General features: G+C 33.9%; 1 protein-coding gene across 1 annotated transcript in view; it reads right to left on the bottom strand.

Moving 5' to 3' along the window:
• Positions 1-16569, bottom strand: part of nompC (no mechanoreceptor potential C) — a 67638-nt gene that overhangs the window by 18083 nt on the left and 32986 nt on the right. The window contains exons 6-14 of the mRNA XM_074134723.1: positions 7424-7624; positions 4111-4216; positions 3757-3953; positions 3477-3575; positions 3266-3359; positions 2684-2892; positions 1815-1910; positions 1527-1694; positions 615-878 (exon numbers count right to left, since the gene is read on the bottom strand). Coding sequence (XP_073990824.1) covers positions 615-878; positions 1527-1694; positions 1815-1910; positions 2684-2892; positions 3266-3359; positions 3477-3575; positions 3757-3953; positions 4111-4216; positions 7424-7624 — 1434 coding nt within the window. The remainder of the gene's footprint in view (positions 1-614; positions 879-1526; positions 1695-1814; positions 1911-2683; positions 2893-3265; positions 3360-3476; positions 3576-3756; positions 3954-4110; positions 4217-7423; positions 7625-16569) is intronic.

Below are 16569 nucleotides of genomic sequence, written 5' to 3' on the forward strand. Positions count from 1 at the left end.
GTGAGAAATTGATTCAAAACAAGAAGACCCTTAACCCCACCGTTTCAAACTATATTTAGAACATCAGAGCTGCGAAACAGAAAAAGAGAGATCTGGGTTGTTACAACTATAAAAATAACAGTACCGAAATTGTGAAACATAATAAAAAATATAAATAAATGAATTTGAACAAAAATTAAAAACTTATGTTTCAAACATAGATTTTTAAATATACATAGATAACGGTGAACTTAACTTAAACGTAGTTCTAAAAAATATAATTTTACTTAATCATAATGTCTGAAGTAACAAGTCAATAATTTTCATTTTATAAATTTATTCCTCATCCATATTTAGTTTGTAATGACATTAGATAAAATCAATGTTTTTTTCTGCTTTTTATATCCAGATCTTTCATTGTTTGATTCTCAGATGAACTAAATATTGTTCGAATTGTTGGCGTACAGTTTTCTTTCTCTGAATCACTCACTAATTACCCTTAATTTCACCGAATAAAAATCATTTATGAAACTAATAACATTGTGTCTTAAGTTTGACAATCATTGTTAACATCAAATTGACTGTGTCTGAGGCGTTCAAAATCTAATTCTGATATCCATAAGATACACTCTTACCTCGAGATATCCTCTTTCAGCAGCCAGATGAAGAGCCGATCTACCTTCATTGTCGAACACATCTACCCTAGCATGATTGGATAGTAAATTGGAGACCATAATCATATGACCGTAATGACAAGCGATCAGCAACGGTGTCCATCCAATTGCTGTCTGTCGATTTAACGCCTTCTGTACATCTGTTGTGGACATAGCTGAGATCATTTCCGTTAATATATCATTGTTTCCTACCATTGCGCAGTAATGGAAGACTGATTCTAGGTTCTGCAATATAAATGTAATCAAATTTTACTGGCCAGAATATAGGAAACATTTTTATTATAAAATAAAGAGACGTGAAACCTTAATAAAATTAAAAGTTTAAAATATCAACGGGTTTTAAAATAGTATCATAGTTAAAACTGTCCGGTGGAACAGTTGTGTAAAGATTTCTTTTAAGGTATTTAACCTTCTTTGGTGAGGAGAAAAACGAGGTTTTAGTCAATGTAAACAAGCGTCAATCATACTGTAAATTATCAGACATTAAGCTTACCGTTTTATGGACTTAAATTCATCAAATGTTAAAACGCCCTGTCAAGCACTTAAAATTCTTAATCTTTTTAAACTCGATGTGGGCTTTTACTAATTTCTTTTAAAAATTTGTGAGAGCAGAAACTTCCATCTTCTACTGCCGATTGATTGGGTGGAGAGTCTTTAGAAGTAACAAGATAACGATGGAGGAGTCTAGGCTGTTTTAACATTAACATTAAGAAAAGATGTGTCATTCAATTTAAATTAAACTGGCCGCAATACAGCTTTGAAGAATATCCTAAAGCTGAAGCTCCTTCTTGTTGAAGACTTCCGTCCGCCATCTAATGAAAATAGAAAACTCAACTTGTGAACGAAATCAATTTTCAATTTAGAAATATTTACCTGTTTCGTAACGAGATCCATATTGGCACCACCGTCTATTAAGAGTTTAATAACTTCTTTATCTTCTAAAGGACGATCAGAAGGAACTTCAGTTTTGGCAATTTGTCCGGCGTAATGTAACGCTGTGGCCCCTTCTTCGGTCAATGAATTGACATACGCAGTAGAAACCTAGAGTTAAGTTACTAATCAGTATATTTTCTTAGAAAGAAAATAACTAACCATCTTTTTCTAAACAATTTCTTATTTAAAAGAAAGTATTTTTTTAAGAAAAAAAAAATGTATAATTACATCTTTTCCTCTGGTCTCTCTTACAAATGTTATTAGATGTCGCACCACGTTAGCGTTGCAACCGCGACTTGCTAAGTGCAGAGGAGTCTCTCCATTCTGTAAAGAGAGAAGTTGGTATTAAACAACCTCTTAAGGGAAGTGGGCTAACCATTTCTTCAAGGAACCTGCGCACACCTACTCTAACAAGATCACATTTACCCCGGCAGTCCCTACTACACTCATGTTGGGACTGAACATGTCATTGATGTATCCCACAATATTCGTTTAGTGTACAGGCAATCACCAGCTCTCAAGGGCCCATTCTCACTACTCAAGCACACATTGTACTTTTTCCTTGCCTACTTTTAATGGCAGCCACAACAGATTAATTAAGGTTGCAGTTGCTTTCGCTTTCAAGGTTAGGGTTGGCCACCAAGTTGGCCTAGTGGAAACCTAGTTCACTTTTAGAAGATTCCTGTCATAAAATATCACTCTGGAAGTTCTGCAAAAATACTCACGTTCCACAGCCATGGCTGTTTCAATAAGGACTTCTTCAAGTCCCTCAGTTTTCCAAATGATGAAGCATATTAATAGCAAGGTATTTTCCCCTATTAAAACATTTTTGGCTTTTGTAATCTAGGCCACATAGCACGAATGTTTTCACAGTTAATTCAGAAGACACTTGGAATATCGTATCGTCAGTAATGGATTCTTTTTTTGCAATATAATCAATTACAAATATCGTTTTACATTCCAGAAAACTCTGGAAATGGCCTTTCATACACTTGAAATTAAATTCTTCTTTGATGCGGAGCCAACGTATTCTTTTCATTGCTTTGACTGCTAAATCGTTTCTGGTGTGTAGAACAAGATCTCTAATAATTATTTACTTTTGATTTGTAGAGTGGATCTCCATTATCTTCTAAAAGTAGTAACAGAGTCGCTAAGTTCCCGTGTTTAGCAGCAACATGTACTGGTGTCTGGCCGTCCGATGTGCACAGATTGGGTCCAGCTCCAGATTTTAACAGCATCAGGGCACATCTGTCTCCATCTTTGACCCGGGCAGCAATGTGCAAAGGCGTCTCCAGTTGGATTCCGCCTGCAATTACAGAATTTCATTGTTACTAACTTATTTACCATGGTTTTAATAAGTGCATCTCTCTCTCTTATTGCATGAAAGATGCAACAAACATGCAATTTAAAAATTAGAAAAAACAAATTCATAAGATCAAGATGTTCTATCTCTGCTGGCCTCCACATAGTGTTCTTTTACACTTTACAAAATAAACTCTAATGAGCTCTTAGTATTAATGTTAGATAGAGAAAGCGTTCAAACAGTAATAACCAGTGATATTTGACAAGAATGCAGCTAGAGTGTACATAGTCGGACGTTTTGTTCCACTGCTCAGTCTATCACAAACCAGAAAAGATTGTTTGCTCCAAACTTATATATCATAATAACAACAGCGTACCCTTGACATGAACATCTGCACCATAACCCAAAAGGGTTTCCACCACGGCAGGTTTGGCCGATTCCACAGCTATATGCAGAGGGGTATAGTTGTCCTGATGAGCAGCATTAACATAAAATCAGGTTATCAAACTTATAACCTAAATTTTAGGAAATTGAAGAAATAAATATAAAATAATATGTTAAGTAGAACCGTTCAACATGCTACTTACACTTGTGGTGACATCCACTTGTTCTCCCTTCTGGAGTAGCGTGTTGATAATGCCAACATGTCCATATCTGGCAGCTGTATGAATACTTCTGGCTCCTCTCTACAAAAAAAAACTCAATTATAATTCTCGAGTGAAACAAAAATATTTTGCAAAGAAAATTATTTTATATTTGCCGGAAAAACGAGTAGTAGCACAGCAATGACCCTGCGGTAGGGCTTCAACTTAATATCAGCACAGACTGAAAGGGCTGGAGATTAGGAAGAAACTAAAAGTTCCCTACCTTGTTCGGCATGTGCAGGTAGACTCCTTTCTTGAACAGCATCATGGCACACTCAGCGTGACCATTCAACGAGGCTATGTGCATCAACGTGCTGCCATCTTTTGTTCTTTCAAAAATGGACGCTTTAAATTTATCAGCCAGCAGTTCTATGACAGTAGCGTGCCCATATTCAGCTGCCAAATGCATCGGCGTGCGATCTGTGTTTTCAGCAAAGATTTTCAGTAAAGAACTATTACCGCTTAAACACATAAACTAAATGACCAAGTACAATAGTAAAATGGGTTTTACTAAAGTTCAATTAACTCATCCTCTAACAAGAATGGTTTTACTAGAAAACTGATTAAAAATACCAACCTTGATTGTCAGTTATAGAAGCGTTCGCTCTCACACCGTAGAAATATTTTACCAACGTTTCATCACCTTCAGCTGAAGCAATATGAAGTGCTGTCTGACCTTCGCCCTGAGCCAAAGGAAAAACACAAGGTTAACAGTACAGAAAGTTAGATTTATTATGCTCAATAAATTATTTCTCCAAAAAGATTTCGGTGACATTATGATGATAATGGAATTATTGAACCCCATACAAAGAAATACTAAATAAACCATAGCACTAGGTTTTTACTTTTGTATGGGAAAGAAATGGCTAAAGTTAGGAAAGATAATTTGCTAAACTTTTCTTTCCTTTTACAAAGAGTTTTATGTTTCATGTAATGGTTCTCGAACAATTTTCTACATCCTACAGTTACGAAATTTATTTTTAGTTATTATATACCTATGTACAAACATTAAAACAGTAATAAATAGCTATGGTGTAATACAATTACTCGTATTTCACCAATTTAGAGAATCGCTAGAGTACATGACTGAGGATAAAGTAAAGTAAAGTAAAGTAATCGCCTATTTTTTCAGGCGGGGCTTAACGTCCAACTACCAATTAGGAGTCGTGGACGGAGGCGACTAGCAGACATACTTTACTGTAAATTTCTTTTATTAACCATTAAATAAAATCCAAGGCCTAAGACCGGGAATCGAACCCAGTACCACAATACATATCAGCTTCGCAGGTCTCGCCTCTAACCGCTCGGCTACATGACTCAGGATAATGAGGAGGGCCGGGGACACAGAGGCTTACAAATAAAACAAACCAGATTTTTTTTTTTTTAATTAGTTACAAAAACCATAATGCAGCTATTAAAAAATGCATCAAATCATCACAAAGATACATAATGTCTGACTGGAGAAGTCTGAACAGTCTTATCCAGTGAAGAAGTCCACCATAGTTTCTTACTCAGCTCAGAAAAAAAATCTCACCTTTTCAGATTTGAGAATTAAAGCTGAAAGTTTCGAAATAGGATCTGGTTTTAGCAGTAAATGGGCCCATAAAAAGGCGAAACCCTGTTTCATCTCCTTCACGATTGGAAGGGCATTATTCTTGCAAATATTTTTAAACTTTAAGATAATTTGACGCTGAAATTAGGGACGGAATAAACTTCCTCTAATGCTACAATCTCTCAAGGTACCCTTTGAGATCTTTAACTAAGGAAGAAAAATTTTATCAGAGAAAAGCATTCGAAAAATAAATTAAAAGTTTTTGTTGTTCATTATTTTTGGTGACTGATTCATAGTTTTAATAGGAAGAAAAAATAATTGCCATTTCAGTCGTGATACATTTATTCTGCCGAGCTTTCGACCTAGGGACTTAGGTCATCTTCAGGGCTGTGGAACATGTTTACAGATTGTTAACAATGATTCTATTAAAATGAATATGTATAATATAATGAAATTTAAAAAAATTATTTACCTAGTTTAGAAAGTAAAATTTTTACAATACAGGGTTGGTGTGTCTTCTGTCTTGTCTGTTCATAGACTTTAAAAATATTACTTTGTCAACTAGCCCTGAAGATGAACTAGTTCCTAGGTCGAAAGCTCGGAAAATAAATGTATCACGACTGAAATGGCAATTATTTTTTCATCCTATTAAAAGTTTTTAATTTATACTTGGAACCAAAGTGACAATTTAAAAAATATTATTTTTATTCACTTGTAACTGAGAATAGAGAACGATTAGAGGTAATGATTTCAATATTATAAAGGTTCCCTTGTCTCGGGTTACAACGAAGATTAAGTCACGCACTCTGGGGAAAATAGATATAAAATAGATCTCTCTAACAACGACCTTTAGTCGAATTGTGCAACTATTGGCCAACCTACAAAATTATACTTTGCTATTCGTTACATCCTATGAGCAAAAACTGAGAACTATGGGAGCTACAATAGGTCTTTTAAGTGGTAAAAGATAATGCAATGTAGCTCCTTCTAAATCGCATCTAGCGCTACGGTAGATTCGACCGTATGAAAGAGCCTGGGATTTCAATAACAAGGAGGTTTCCTGTAGGTAAGCTGGCTGGTCCCCTAATCTCTTCAGACATATTGATCTGTCAAAGAATCCTGGGAAGGGAATTTTGTAGTTTTACTCTTCAAATACACGGTTTTCATTTACAGGGTTGCCAGAATGATACAGTGGTCCACTAGGGATGCAAATTTCGAAATATCACAATTTTCAAACTTTAAACCCACTAACGATAAAAACCTACCAGGATGGAAATCAATTAACTGAAGCTAATATATGACGCTGGCGACTTATTAAATAACTCAAAAGAAATATTTATTTGTATAAGGAGATAATAGTGTTGATCTGCAATGCGCCTTACACACTTTGTGAAAGTCGCTTTTACCATCTGTCTTTCTGTATAATATATTGTAGTCTATGAATTATAGGGCAAGATCACGTCATTCTATTTGGGCCACACATGTTAGAAGGTTCACTTTTGAATGTTTTTATTGCTTGAAGATAAAGATAAGCATGCGCACTCTATGCTACAACCTTGAACGGTATTATTGTTTTACTTAGGATAAAATAAAATGTAATATAAGCACAATTCATAATAATAGGTGTAGTTTTATTTAATAACAAGTTACTCTGAGGGAGGGAATATGTCGTTGGCGATAATATTGAGTTAATTATTGTCGATGAAGCGATTATACAGAGGAAGTGGATTCGGTCGTTATTATTTTAGTTCAATAAAAGCACTTGTGGTGACATGTGACTCTAGCTCACTGCATAACTAATCAAAGAAGGTGAATATTATTTCAATGTTAGACAATGTTTTACTACATTTTTTTTAAGAGACTAATAAGTCGAAAAGAAGATTATCATCAAAGATTCGTAGCTTATCACCCCGGCAAAGAATGGGTGCTCCAATAAACTGGGCTAAACCAAGCCGTACCGATTAGCAGTCAGATTCTTCAAGTAGAATTCTGAAGGAGGAGCGAACCAAGATAATACTGTTAGAGAAACAGAGGGATTTGAATTATCACCTGAGGGTTCCTGTCTCTTGGTAGACACCAGATCCACGTGATCGGAGTGAAAACACCCAAAACCACAAATAAAACCAATACGTAAAATAAAACAAAAATAAAAAGTAAACAAATAGCTAAAAATAAAGTTCAGGATAATTTGAAAAGATCCTTCTTTAAGAAAGATTCCACTTCAGTTAGCTTGATTCTCAGTGGACCTTGAGCCAAGGATTGATGACAAGAAGGATTGGATGAACTTACAATTAAAAAAGTCAAGAAACAATTAAATAAATAAGAAAACCAAACTTACATTCTGTCCATCAATGGCGGCTCCATAGTCCACAAGAATGCGAACCATGTCAATATCGCGGCGCCTGACCGCCAAGTGAAGTGCCGTGTCTCCGTTATCAGTGGTTGCTTTCAGTTGGTCCACCGTGCTCTGCGACAGTAGCTCTCGACACATAGATTGGTTACCAGCTTCCACGGCCAACAGCAACGGTATCTTGCCTCTCTGAAATTCCGACAGAGATTTAGTCAGTTTTTCTTTCCATTTTTTCCCAAAAGGCGTCCCAGCTTTTAATCGATTTTTGAGTATGAAATCCGTCTGTACGGCCAGTGAACCCGAGCCGGACAGGTAAGTGTCACACCATACTTGGGTCGCTTGTATCGTACTGGAGGAACTCAACGTAGGCGATCCAGGTGGTGATGATCCCGTGGAAGTCATTGTCAACAGAGGTGAGTAAAGGTACTGATGAGTATTGTCAATATGATTGACGAATTGTGGTCCCATAACCACATCGCTCGGTCCGCCCAGCAAGGCGTCACAGATAGTACTAAAGGCGGCACTAAATGCTCCGTCTGCCCCGTGCCTTGAACTGACAGACTTTAGTTTCACATGCAATCTCCGATTGTGGAGGCACCTTTCCGTTGGTGCCAACACTAAAGCTATCTAGTCAGGTTCGTCCCCTTCTACCCAACACACTTCTGAACAAAAAAAAAATAAATGTCAATCTGTCGCTCTTTCTCTCTTCTACACAGTTTTGGTCTTTTAGAGCAGCATGAGCGACCCACATACTTCCTTCCTCCATTGCTATTTCCGCTTTGAATTCTTTTCAAATATCCTGGCATGTGTGGTTTACATCTGAGGTAAATCAATTAAAAACCAATCTGCTGCGAATATTCTCCCAACTTTCTTTTGCCGCGAATAATAAAAAGACAGGCGACTTTAAAAAGATGGCATGTTCAGCTGCTTCACTACAATAAAATGTCGCTATTGAAGGAAACATGAACATCAGTTCGACGGATACCCTTAGAAATAGTTTGAATCTAAAGAGTCAGGTCTAGCATAAGTTTAATCTAACTTCAAATATAACCCGATCAATCATCCCCGAAAATACATACATATATAAAACATACACATTGCACTACTTTTCGTCGCATTGTTCTAGAACTTTTTGCAGTTAGAAGGCACAATTACATTTAGAAACAACTGTAAACAAAAAGAAAAGGTGCAAATTTAAATTTATGAATTTATTATGTAATATAGGAAGAGTTGGGCAAAAATTTAATCAATTAAAAAACAATTGAATTAAACCGAAATTTAATTTTAATCATGATTAAAATTAAAAAATTTAATCGGCCAAAATTAGTTGATTAAAATTAAATTCACTTTTAATTTAATCGGAATTTAATCAATTAAAATTTTTAATCATAACTCAAAATTAAGATTAAAATTAAAATTAAATAATCATAATTTTAATTGATTGAATTAAATTCCAAATTTACTTTTAATCACTTTGGACGATTAAATTTTTTAATTTAATCAAAATATGAGAGATTAAATTTTTAAAACCAAACATTGCCAATGGTTAAACCAGAATCGGACCAATGCATCTTTATTCCGTCTAGCTGGTGCCTCTTCTCTATCAATATTATCACCTTTCCCAAACTTGGCACCTTCATTCTACCAGTCTGGTGTCTCATCTATACCATGTTGGTGACTCTCAAGACTTACATAGGACCACCTTACACTCACATTTAACCATGTTTACCACTCACTAGACTTAGATAGGACCACCTTACACTTACATTTAACCATGTTTACCACTCACTATACTTAGATAGGACCACCTTACACTCACATTTAACCATGTTGGCGACTCACTAGACTTAGATAGGACCACCTTACTTTCACATTTAACCATGTTTACCACTCACTAGACTTAGATAGGACCACCTTACACTCACATTTAACCATGTTTACCACTCACTATAGTTAAATAGGACCACCTTACTCTCACATTTAACCAAGTTTACCACTCACTATACTTAGATAGGACTACCTTACACTCACATTTAACCTAGTTAGCGACTCAATAGACTTATGAACAGGGTGACCAGAGTTATGTGTTCCACCCACTTTTTTTTAAACGGCGGGAAATTTCAAAAAATAGAAAACACGTATTTAATCAAATCTAGTTTTTTTCAGTAATTGACCCATTATTTAAACCCTAATTTCCCCAGATACAGTATCGTAAGTTTTTTTCAAATGGAACAAACCAGATCTAGGCAGGCTAGAGCTATTCGATATTCCGGATCTTCGATTGAAGCCAAGGGATTAAGGTTACTGTACACTTTATTTTTTAGATATCCCCTCTGAAAATAGTCTATTGGGGTTAAATCCGTAGTTCGAGGTCAAAATCGAGCTCTTCTTGAACCGGATGATAACTGGGGATGAAAATTAGATTACCTACGAAAACATCGTGAGGAAAAGGACATATTGTGAACCCGGAAAACCTAGCCCTTCCACCTGTAAACCTAATTTCACTCTGAATAAGAGAATGTTGTGTATATAGTGGGACATTCGAGGACCTACACATTATGAGCTTTTAAAACCGAACGAACAGCTAAATTCGGAGAAGTATTGTTAGCAAATGCATAATTTAAAGACAGCAGTCCAAGAAAAAACGCCGGCGATGTTCAATAGGAAGAACAACATACTGCATCATGATAATGCCATGCCAAATGCTGCTTTAAAGACTCGTCTAAAAATTGCAGAACAAGGCTGGAAAATTCTGTCGCATCCACCATATTCCCCGAACTTAGCACCCTCCGACTATCACTTGTTTTTGTCCTTACAAAATTTGTTGAAGGGCGGAACATTTAAAAATGAAGTAGATAACAAACAAGTACTGGTTCAATTTCTCGCATCAAAAAATAATACATTTTTCAAAAATGAAATACATAAATTGCGCCTACGCTGGCGAGATATCATTAATAATAATAGCAATTATATTATTTAATAAAGTTTAATTATAAAGTTTATTGGCAAGAAAAATTTGTATTTTGTTTTATTCCAAAAACGGACAGAACTTTCCGATAGACCGTATATAAGTCTAGTGAGTGGTAAACATGGTTAAATGTGAGAGTAAGGTGGTCCTATTTAACTATAGTGAATGGTAAACATGGTTAAATGTGAGTGTAAGGTGGTCCTATCTAAGTCTAGTGAGTGGCAAACATGGTTAAATGTGAATGTAAGGTGGTCCTATATACGTCTAGAGCAGTGGTTCTTACCTGGTGTTCCGCGCAACACTGGTGTTCCGCGAATATGGTCCAAGTGATCCGCTAAATTTCAATTTTAAATGTATTGAAATTTAGAAACTTAGGAAAGATACGAAAACAAAAATTTGTTCCTTTTTTTTTTAATTTGAATTTAATTTTAAGTTCTTGCTAAATACCGAATTTCAAATTATTTAATGTTAGTGTTCCACAAGAAAAATATATACATATAATTGTGTTCCGCGTCTATGAAAAGGTTAAGAACCACTGATGTAAAAGGTTGAAATTTTTTTGGGTCATGAAATTCTGTAAAATTATAGCCGTTCTACTCGTATATCTCCACTGTGAACCACGTATTGATATGGAATTTTTTTCTCTTATACACTTTGTTTTTCTCAATTATAAACTATAGTTATTTTGTGCACAGATCTATAAATATAGAAGATATAAAGGGTTGAAAATTTTTTGGGTCATGAAATTCTGTAAAATTATGGCCGTTCTATATCTCCCACCGTGAACCACGTATTCGTATGAAATTTTGTTCTCTTGTACACTTTGTTTTTCTCAATTATAAACTATAGTCATTTTGTGCACAAATCTAAAAAGGTAGAAAATACAAAGGGTTGAAAATTATTTGGGTCATGAAATTCTGTAAAATTATGGCCGTTCTATATCTCCCACCGTGAACCACGTATTCGTATGGAATTTTGTTCTCTTGTACACTTTGTTTTTCTCAATTATAAACTATAGTTATTTTGTGCACAGATCTATAAATATATAAGATATAAAGGGTTGAAAATTTTTTGGGTCATGAAATTCTGTCAAATTATGGCCGTTCTATATCTTCCACTGTGAACCACGTATTCGTATGAAATTTAGTTCTCTTGTATACTTTGTTTTTCTCAATTATAAACTATAGTTATTTTGTGCACAGATCTAAAAAGGTAGAAGATATAAAGGGTTGAAAAATTTTTGGGTCATGAAATTCTGTAAAATTATGGCCGTTCTATATCTCCCACCGTGAACTACGTATTCGTATGAAATTTAGTTCTCTTGTACACTTTGTTTTTCTCAATTATAAACTATAGTCATTTTGTGCACAGATCTAAAAAGGTAGAAAATACAAAGGGTTGAAAATTTTTTGGGTCATGAAATTCTGTAAAATTATGGCCGTTCTATATCTTCCACTGTGAAATACGTATTGATATGAAATTTAGTTCTTTTGTACACTTTGTTTTTCTCAATTATAAACTATAGTCATTTTGTGCACAGATCTAAATAGGTAGAAGATATAAAGGGTTGAAAATTTTTTGGGTCATGAAATTCTGTAAAATTATGGCCGTTCTATATCTTCCACAGTGAACCACGTATTGATATGGAATTTTGTTCTCTTATTAAAACTGTCCGGTAGGACAGTTGTATAAGGGTTGACCATCAAAAACTGCACGAAAAAGCGTAACGTTGAAAAACACCCAACTTTGACAATTTTTTTCTCTTTTTCTATAAAAGATAAAATTCCCAAATTTTCTTTAAATCTTACTCCAAACCCTCCTTCATAACTGTAATTTTTTTGCAACCACCCAGATCTAATAGGTTTCGAGAAAAAAGTTGCCGAAAATGAGCAAAAACCGCTTTTTCAAAAAATGTTCTTGTTCTTGTTCTTCTTCTTCTTCTTGTTGTTCTTGTTCTTGTTGTTACCTTTTTTGTAAACAACGTAGCGCCTAAACGCGTGAACCGATTTTCATGAATGAGGTGTCATTGGATTCGGAATTTTATGTAGATGTGCCTTTTGGGGGTCTCGATCCTGTACATCGAATGGGAGAGGAGTTAGCCCCCTTAATGTAAGGCCCCCTCCAAAATTATTATTACTAATTACTCTGTAAATCTTGGCCCGATTTTGATAAAATTTGGTAGGATGATAGGGTTAGGGCTCCCCTACGTAACATTAAAGCGGCGATCAGCTCTTACACTTGTTAAGGGGAAGTATAGCAATCGTTTCAAATTATCGACACGTGAACCGACCGAAGTGTCATTCGAATCGAAATTTTGTACAGATTTGCACTTTAAAAGTCTCGACGCCGTGCCTCATAAGGAGGGGAGTTCGCCCCACCCAAATAAGGCCCTTTCTAAAACTATTATTACCAATATTTCTATAACGCTTAGTACGATTTTGATAAAATTCAGCTCGAATAAGTGGTTAAAGCTCCTCTACGTTGCTGATGCTCTTGCACCTACTAAGAGGAAGTACTGCAATCGTTTAAATAATCAATGAGTGAACCGATTTAAATCAATGAATTGTCGTTCGATTAAAAAATCTTTGCCTTTTAGGGAGAAGTACTGCAATCGTAGTTTATTTTTCTTACTCCTCTTAAAAGGAAGTACTGAAATCGCAGTTTAATTTTGATATTCACGTACAAATACCTTCCTACGCTTTTTCAAAAACATTGTTATTGGGGATGGTTTGGGGGACCGCAACTATAATCATTCTTTAAAAAGATCTCTCCAGTGGTAGTTACGGTTCCGACTTAACACCTTATCAGGTTATAATTATAGAATTGCTTATTCCAAATTTTAAAAAAATCTGTAAAGCAGATATGTAACTTTGTAAAATAGACAAAAAGGAAAATCTATCCAAAAGGTACAAAAATCTCCTTAACAAAAACTTACAGTTTAAAATGTTAAGTATAAGGGTTGATTAAACGCCAAAAGGTACACAAATCAGCAAGTACCCAACATTTCATTAATACTTCATTAATATTTAAGTAATTCTACTGCATTAATTTTCATTAATAAGTTATTTTTTAGAATTTATTAGATGTCACAGACCCTTATGCTGGCCACTTCATTTATAATATTTTTTTGTTATAATTATGATAAATCACATAAATATGTACATGCATGTTAAAGTAGAAAAATACAAAGTTAGAGTCGGCTACTGTCTTGAATTCGTCTTACCGAAATATTCGTGAGCACAAATAACACACAGTTATAACAAGTAGATTATTCAACAACAATTATTGATTTCTCGATTGTAATTTAATTTAGTCCCCCTAATTTTACTTATAGTAAAATACTGGAATAATTAGCTGTCCTAAAAATATGCATATCTTATTTACTTTATATTACATATATACAACATTGTGGGATGAATACCTACATTGAGAATGTAATTGAAGAAAACTATGTTACTTGCGATAAAGCCAGATAATTATTATAAACGTTTGACTACTTCATAAAATAACAATTACTTTAATCGAAGAATGAACTTAAACCGACGATTTTTGAAAATCATTGATGTATGTTGGTGAAGTTTCTTTTAAAAGAAAGTTTTGAATTTTTTAGCTTCATAATTTTTTTTTATTTTTTGTAACGTTTTTCTTTTTAACCTGTAATTAATAGTTTCATTATTATAGATAACTAGATATTACAGTCAATCTACAGTGCTACTTGAACATATATTTTGTAGACGAAAATGGCCAGCATAAGGGTCTGTGACATCTAATAAATTCTAAAAAATAACTTATTAATGAAAATTAATGCAGTAGAATTACTTAAATATTAATGAAGTATTAATGAAATGTTGGGTACTTGCTGATTTGTGTACCTTTTGGCGTTTAATCAACCCTTATACTTAACATTTTAAACTGTAAGTTTTTGTTAAGGATACACTTCGTTTTTCTAAATTATAAACTATAGTTATTTTGTGCACAGATCTATAAATATGTAAGATATGAAGGGTTGAAAATTTTTTGGGTCATGAAATTCTGTAAAATTATGGCCGATCTATATCTTCCACTGTGAACCACGTATTCGTATGAAATTCAGTTCTCTTGTACACTTTGTTTTTCTAAATTATAAACTATAGTCATTTTGTGCACAGATCTATAAATATATAAGATATAAAGGGTTGAAAATTTTTTGGGTCATGAAATTCTGTCAAATTATGGCCGTTCTATATCTTCCACTGTGAACCACGTATTCGTATGAAATTTAGTTCTCTTCTATACTTTGTTTTTCTCAATTATAAACTATAGTTTTTTTGCGCCCAGATCAAAAAGGTAGAAGATATAAAGGGATGAAAAATTTTTGGGTCATGAAATTCTGTAAAATTATGGCCGTTCTATATCTCCCACCGTGAGCCACGTATTCGTATGAAATTTTGTTCTCTTGTACCCTTTGTTTTTCTCAATTATAAACTATAGTTATTTTGTGCACACATCTAAAAAGGTAGAATATATAAAGGGTTGAAAATTTTTTGGGTCATGAAATTCAGTAAAATTATGGCCGTTCTATATCTTCCACTGTGAACCACGTATTGATATAGAATTTTGTTCTCTTGTACACTTTGTTTTTCTCAATTATAAACTATAGTCATTTTGTGCACAGATCTAAAAAGGTAGAAGATATAAAGGGTTGAAAATTTTTTGGGTCATGAAATTCTGTAAAATTATGGCCGTTCTATATCTTCCACTGTGAACCACGTATTGATATGGAATTTTGTTCTCTTATACACTTCGTTTTTCTAAATTATAAACTATAGTTATTTTGTGCACAGATCTATAAATATATAAGATATAAAGGGTTGAAAATTTTTTGGGTCATGAAATTCTGTAAAATTATGGCCGTTCTATATCTTCCACTGTGAACCACGTATTGATATGGAATTTTGTTCTCTTATACACTTCGTTTTTCTAAATTATAAACTATAGTTATTTTGTGCACAGATCTATAAATATATAAGATATAAGGGGTTGAAAATTTTTTGGGTCATGAAATTCTGTAAAATTATGGCCGTTCTATATCTTCCACTGTGAACCACGTATTCGTATGAAATTTAGTTCTCTTGTATACTTTGTTTTTCTCAATTATAAACTATAGTTATTTTGTGCACAGATCTAAAAAGGTAGAAGATATAATGGGTTGAAAAATTTTTGAGTCATGAACTTCTGTAAAATTATGGCCGTTCTATATCTCCCACCGTGAACCACGTATTCGTATGGAATTTTGTTCTCTTTTACACTTCGTTTTTCTAAATTATAAACTATAGTTATTTTGTGCACAGATCTATAAATATATAAGATATAAAGGGTTGAAAATTTTTTTGGTCATGAAATTCTGTAAAATTATGGCCGTTCTATATCTCCCACCTTGAACCACGTATTCGTATGGAATTTTGTTCTCTTATACACTTCGTTTTTTTAAATTATAAACTACAGTTATTTTGTGCACAGATCTATAAATATATAAGATATAAAGGAAAATTTTTTGGGTCATGAAATTCTGTCAAATTATGGCCGTTCTATATCTTCCACTGTGAACCACGTATTGATATGGAATTTAGTTCTCTTGTATACTTTGTTTTTCTCAATTATAAACTATAGTTATTTTGTGCACAGATCTAAAAAGGTAGAAGATATAAAGGGTTGAAAAATTTTTGGGTCATGAAATTCTGTAAAATTATGGCCGTTCTATATCTTCCACTGTGAACCACGTATTCGTATGTAATTTAGTTCTCTTGTACACTTTGTTTTTCTCAATTATAAACTATAGTCATTTTGTGCACAGATATAAAAAGGTAGAAGATATAAAGGGTTGAAAATTTTTTGGGTCATGAAATTCTGTAAAATTATGGACGTTCTATATCTTCCACAGTGAATCACGTATTGATATGGAATTTTGTTCTCTTGTACACTTTGTTCTTCTCAATTATAAACTATAGTCATTTTGTGCACAGATCTAAAAAGGTAGATGATATAAAGGGTTGAAAAGTTTTTGGGTCATGAAATTCTGTAACATTATGGCTGTTCTATATCTCCCACCGTGAACCACGTATTCGTATGAAATTTAGTTCTCTTGTACACTTTGTGTTTCACAATTATAAACTATAGTCATTTTGTG

The sequence above is a fragment of the Rhodnius prolixus genome, unplaced genomic scaffold (genome assembly GCF_049639745.1).
Source record: "Rhodnius prolixus isolate KJV_2025 unplaced genomic scaffold, Rpr scaffold_22, whole genome shotgun sequence".
In the NCBI taxonomy this organism is placed as follows: Eukaryota; Metazoa; Arthropoda; class Insecta; order Hemiptera; family Reduviidae; genus Rhodnius; species Rhodnius prolixus.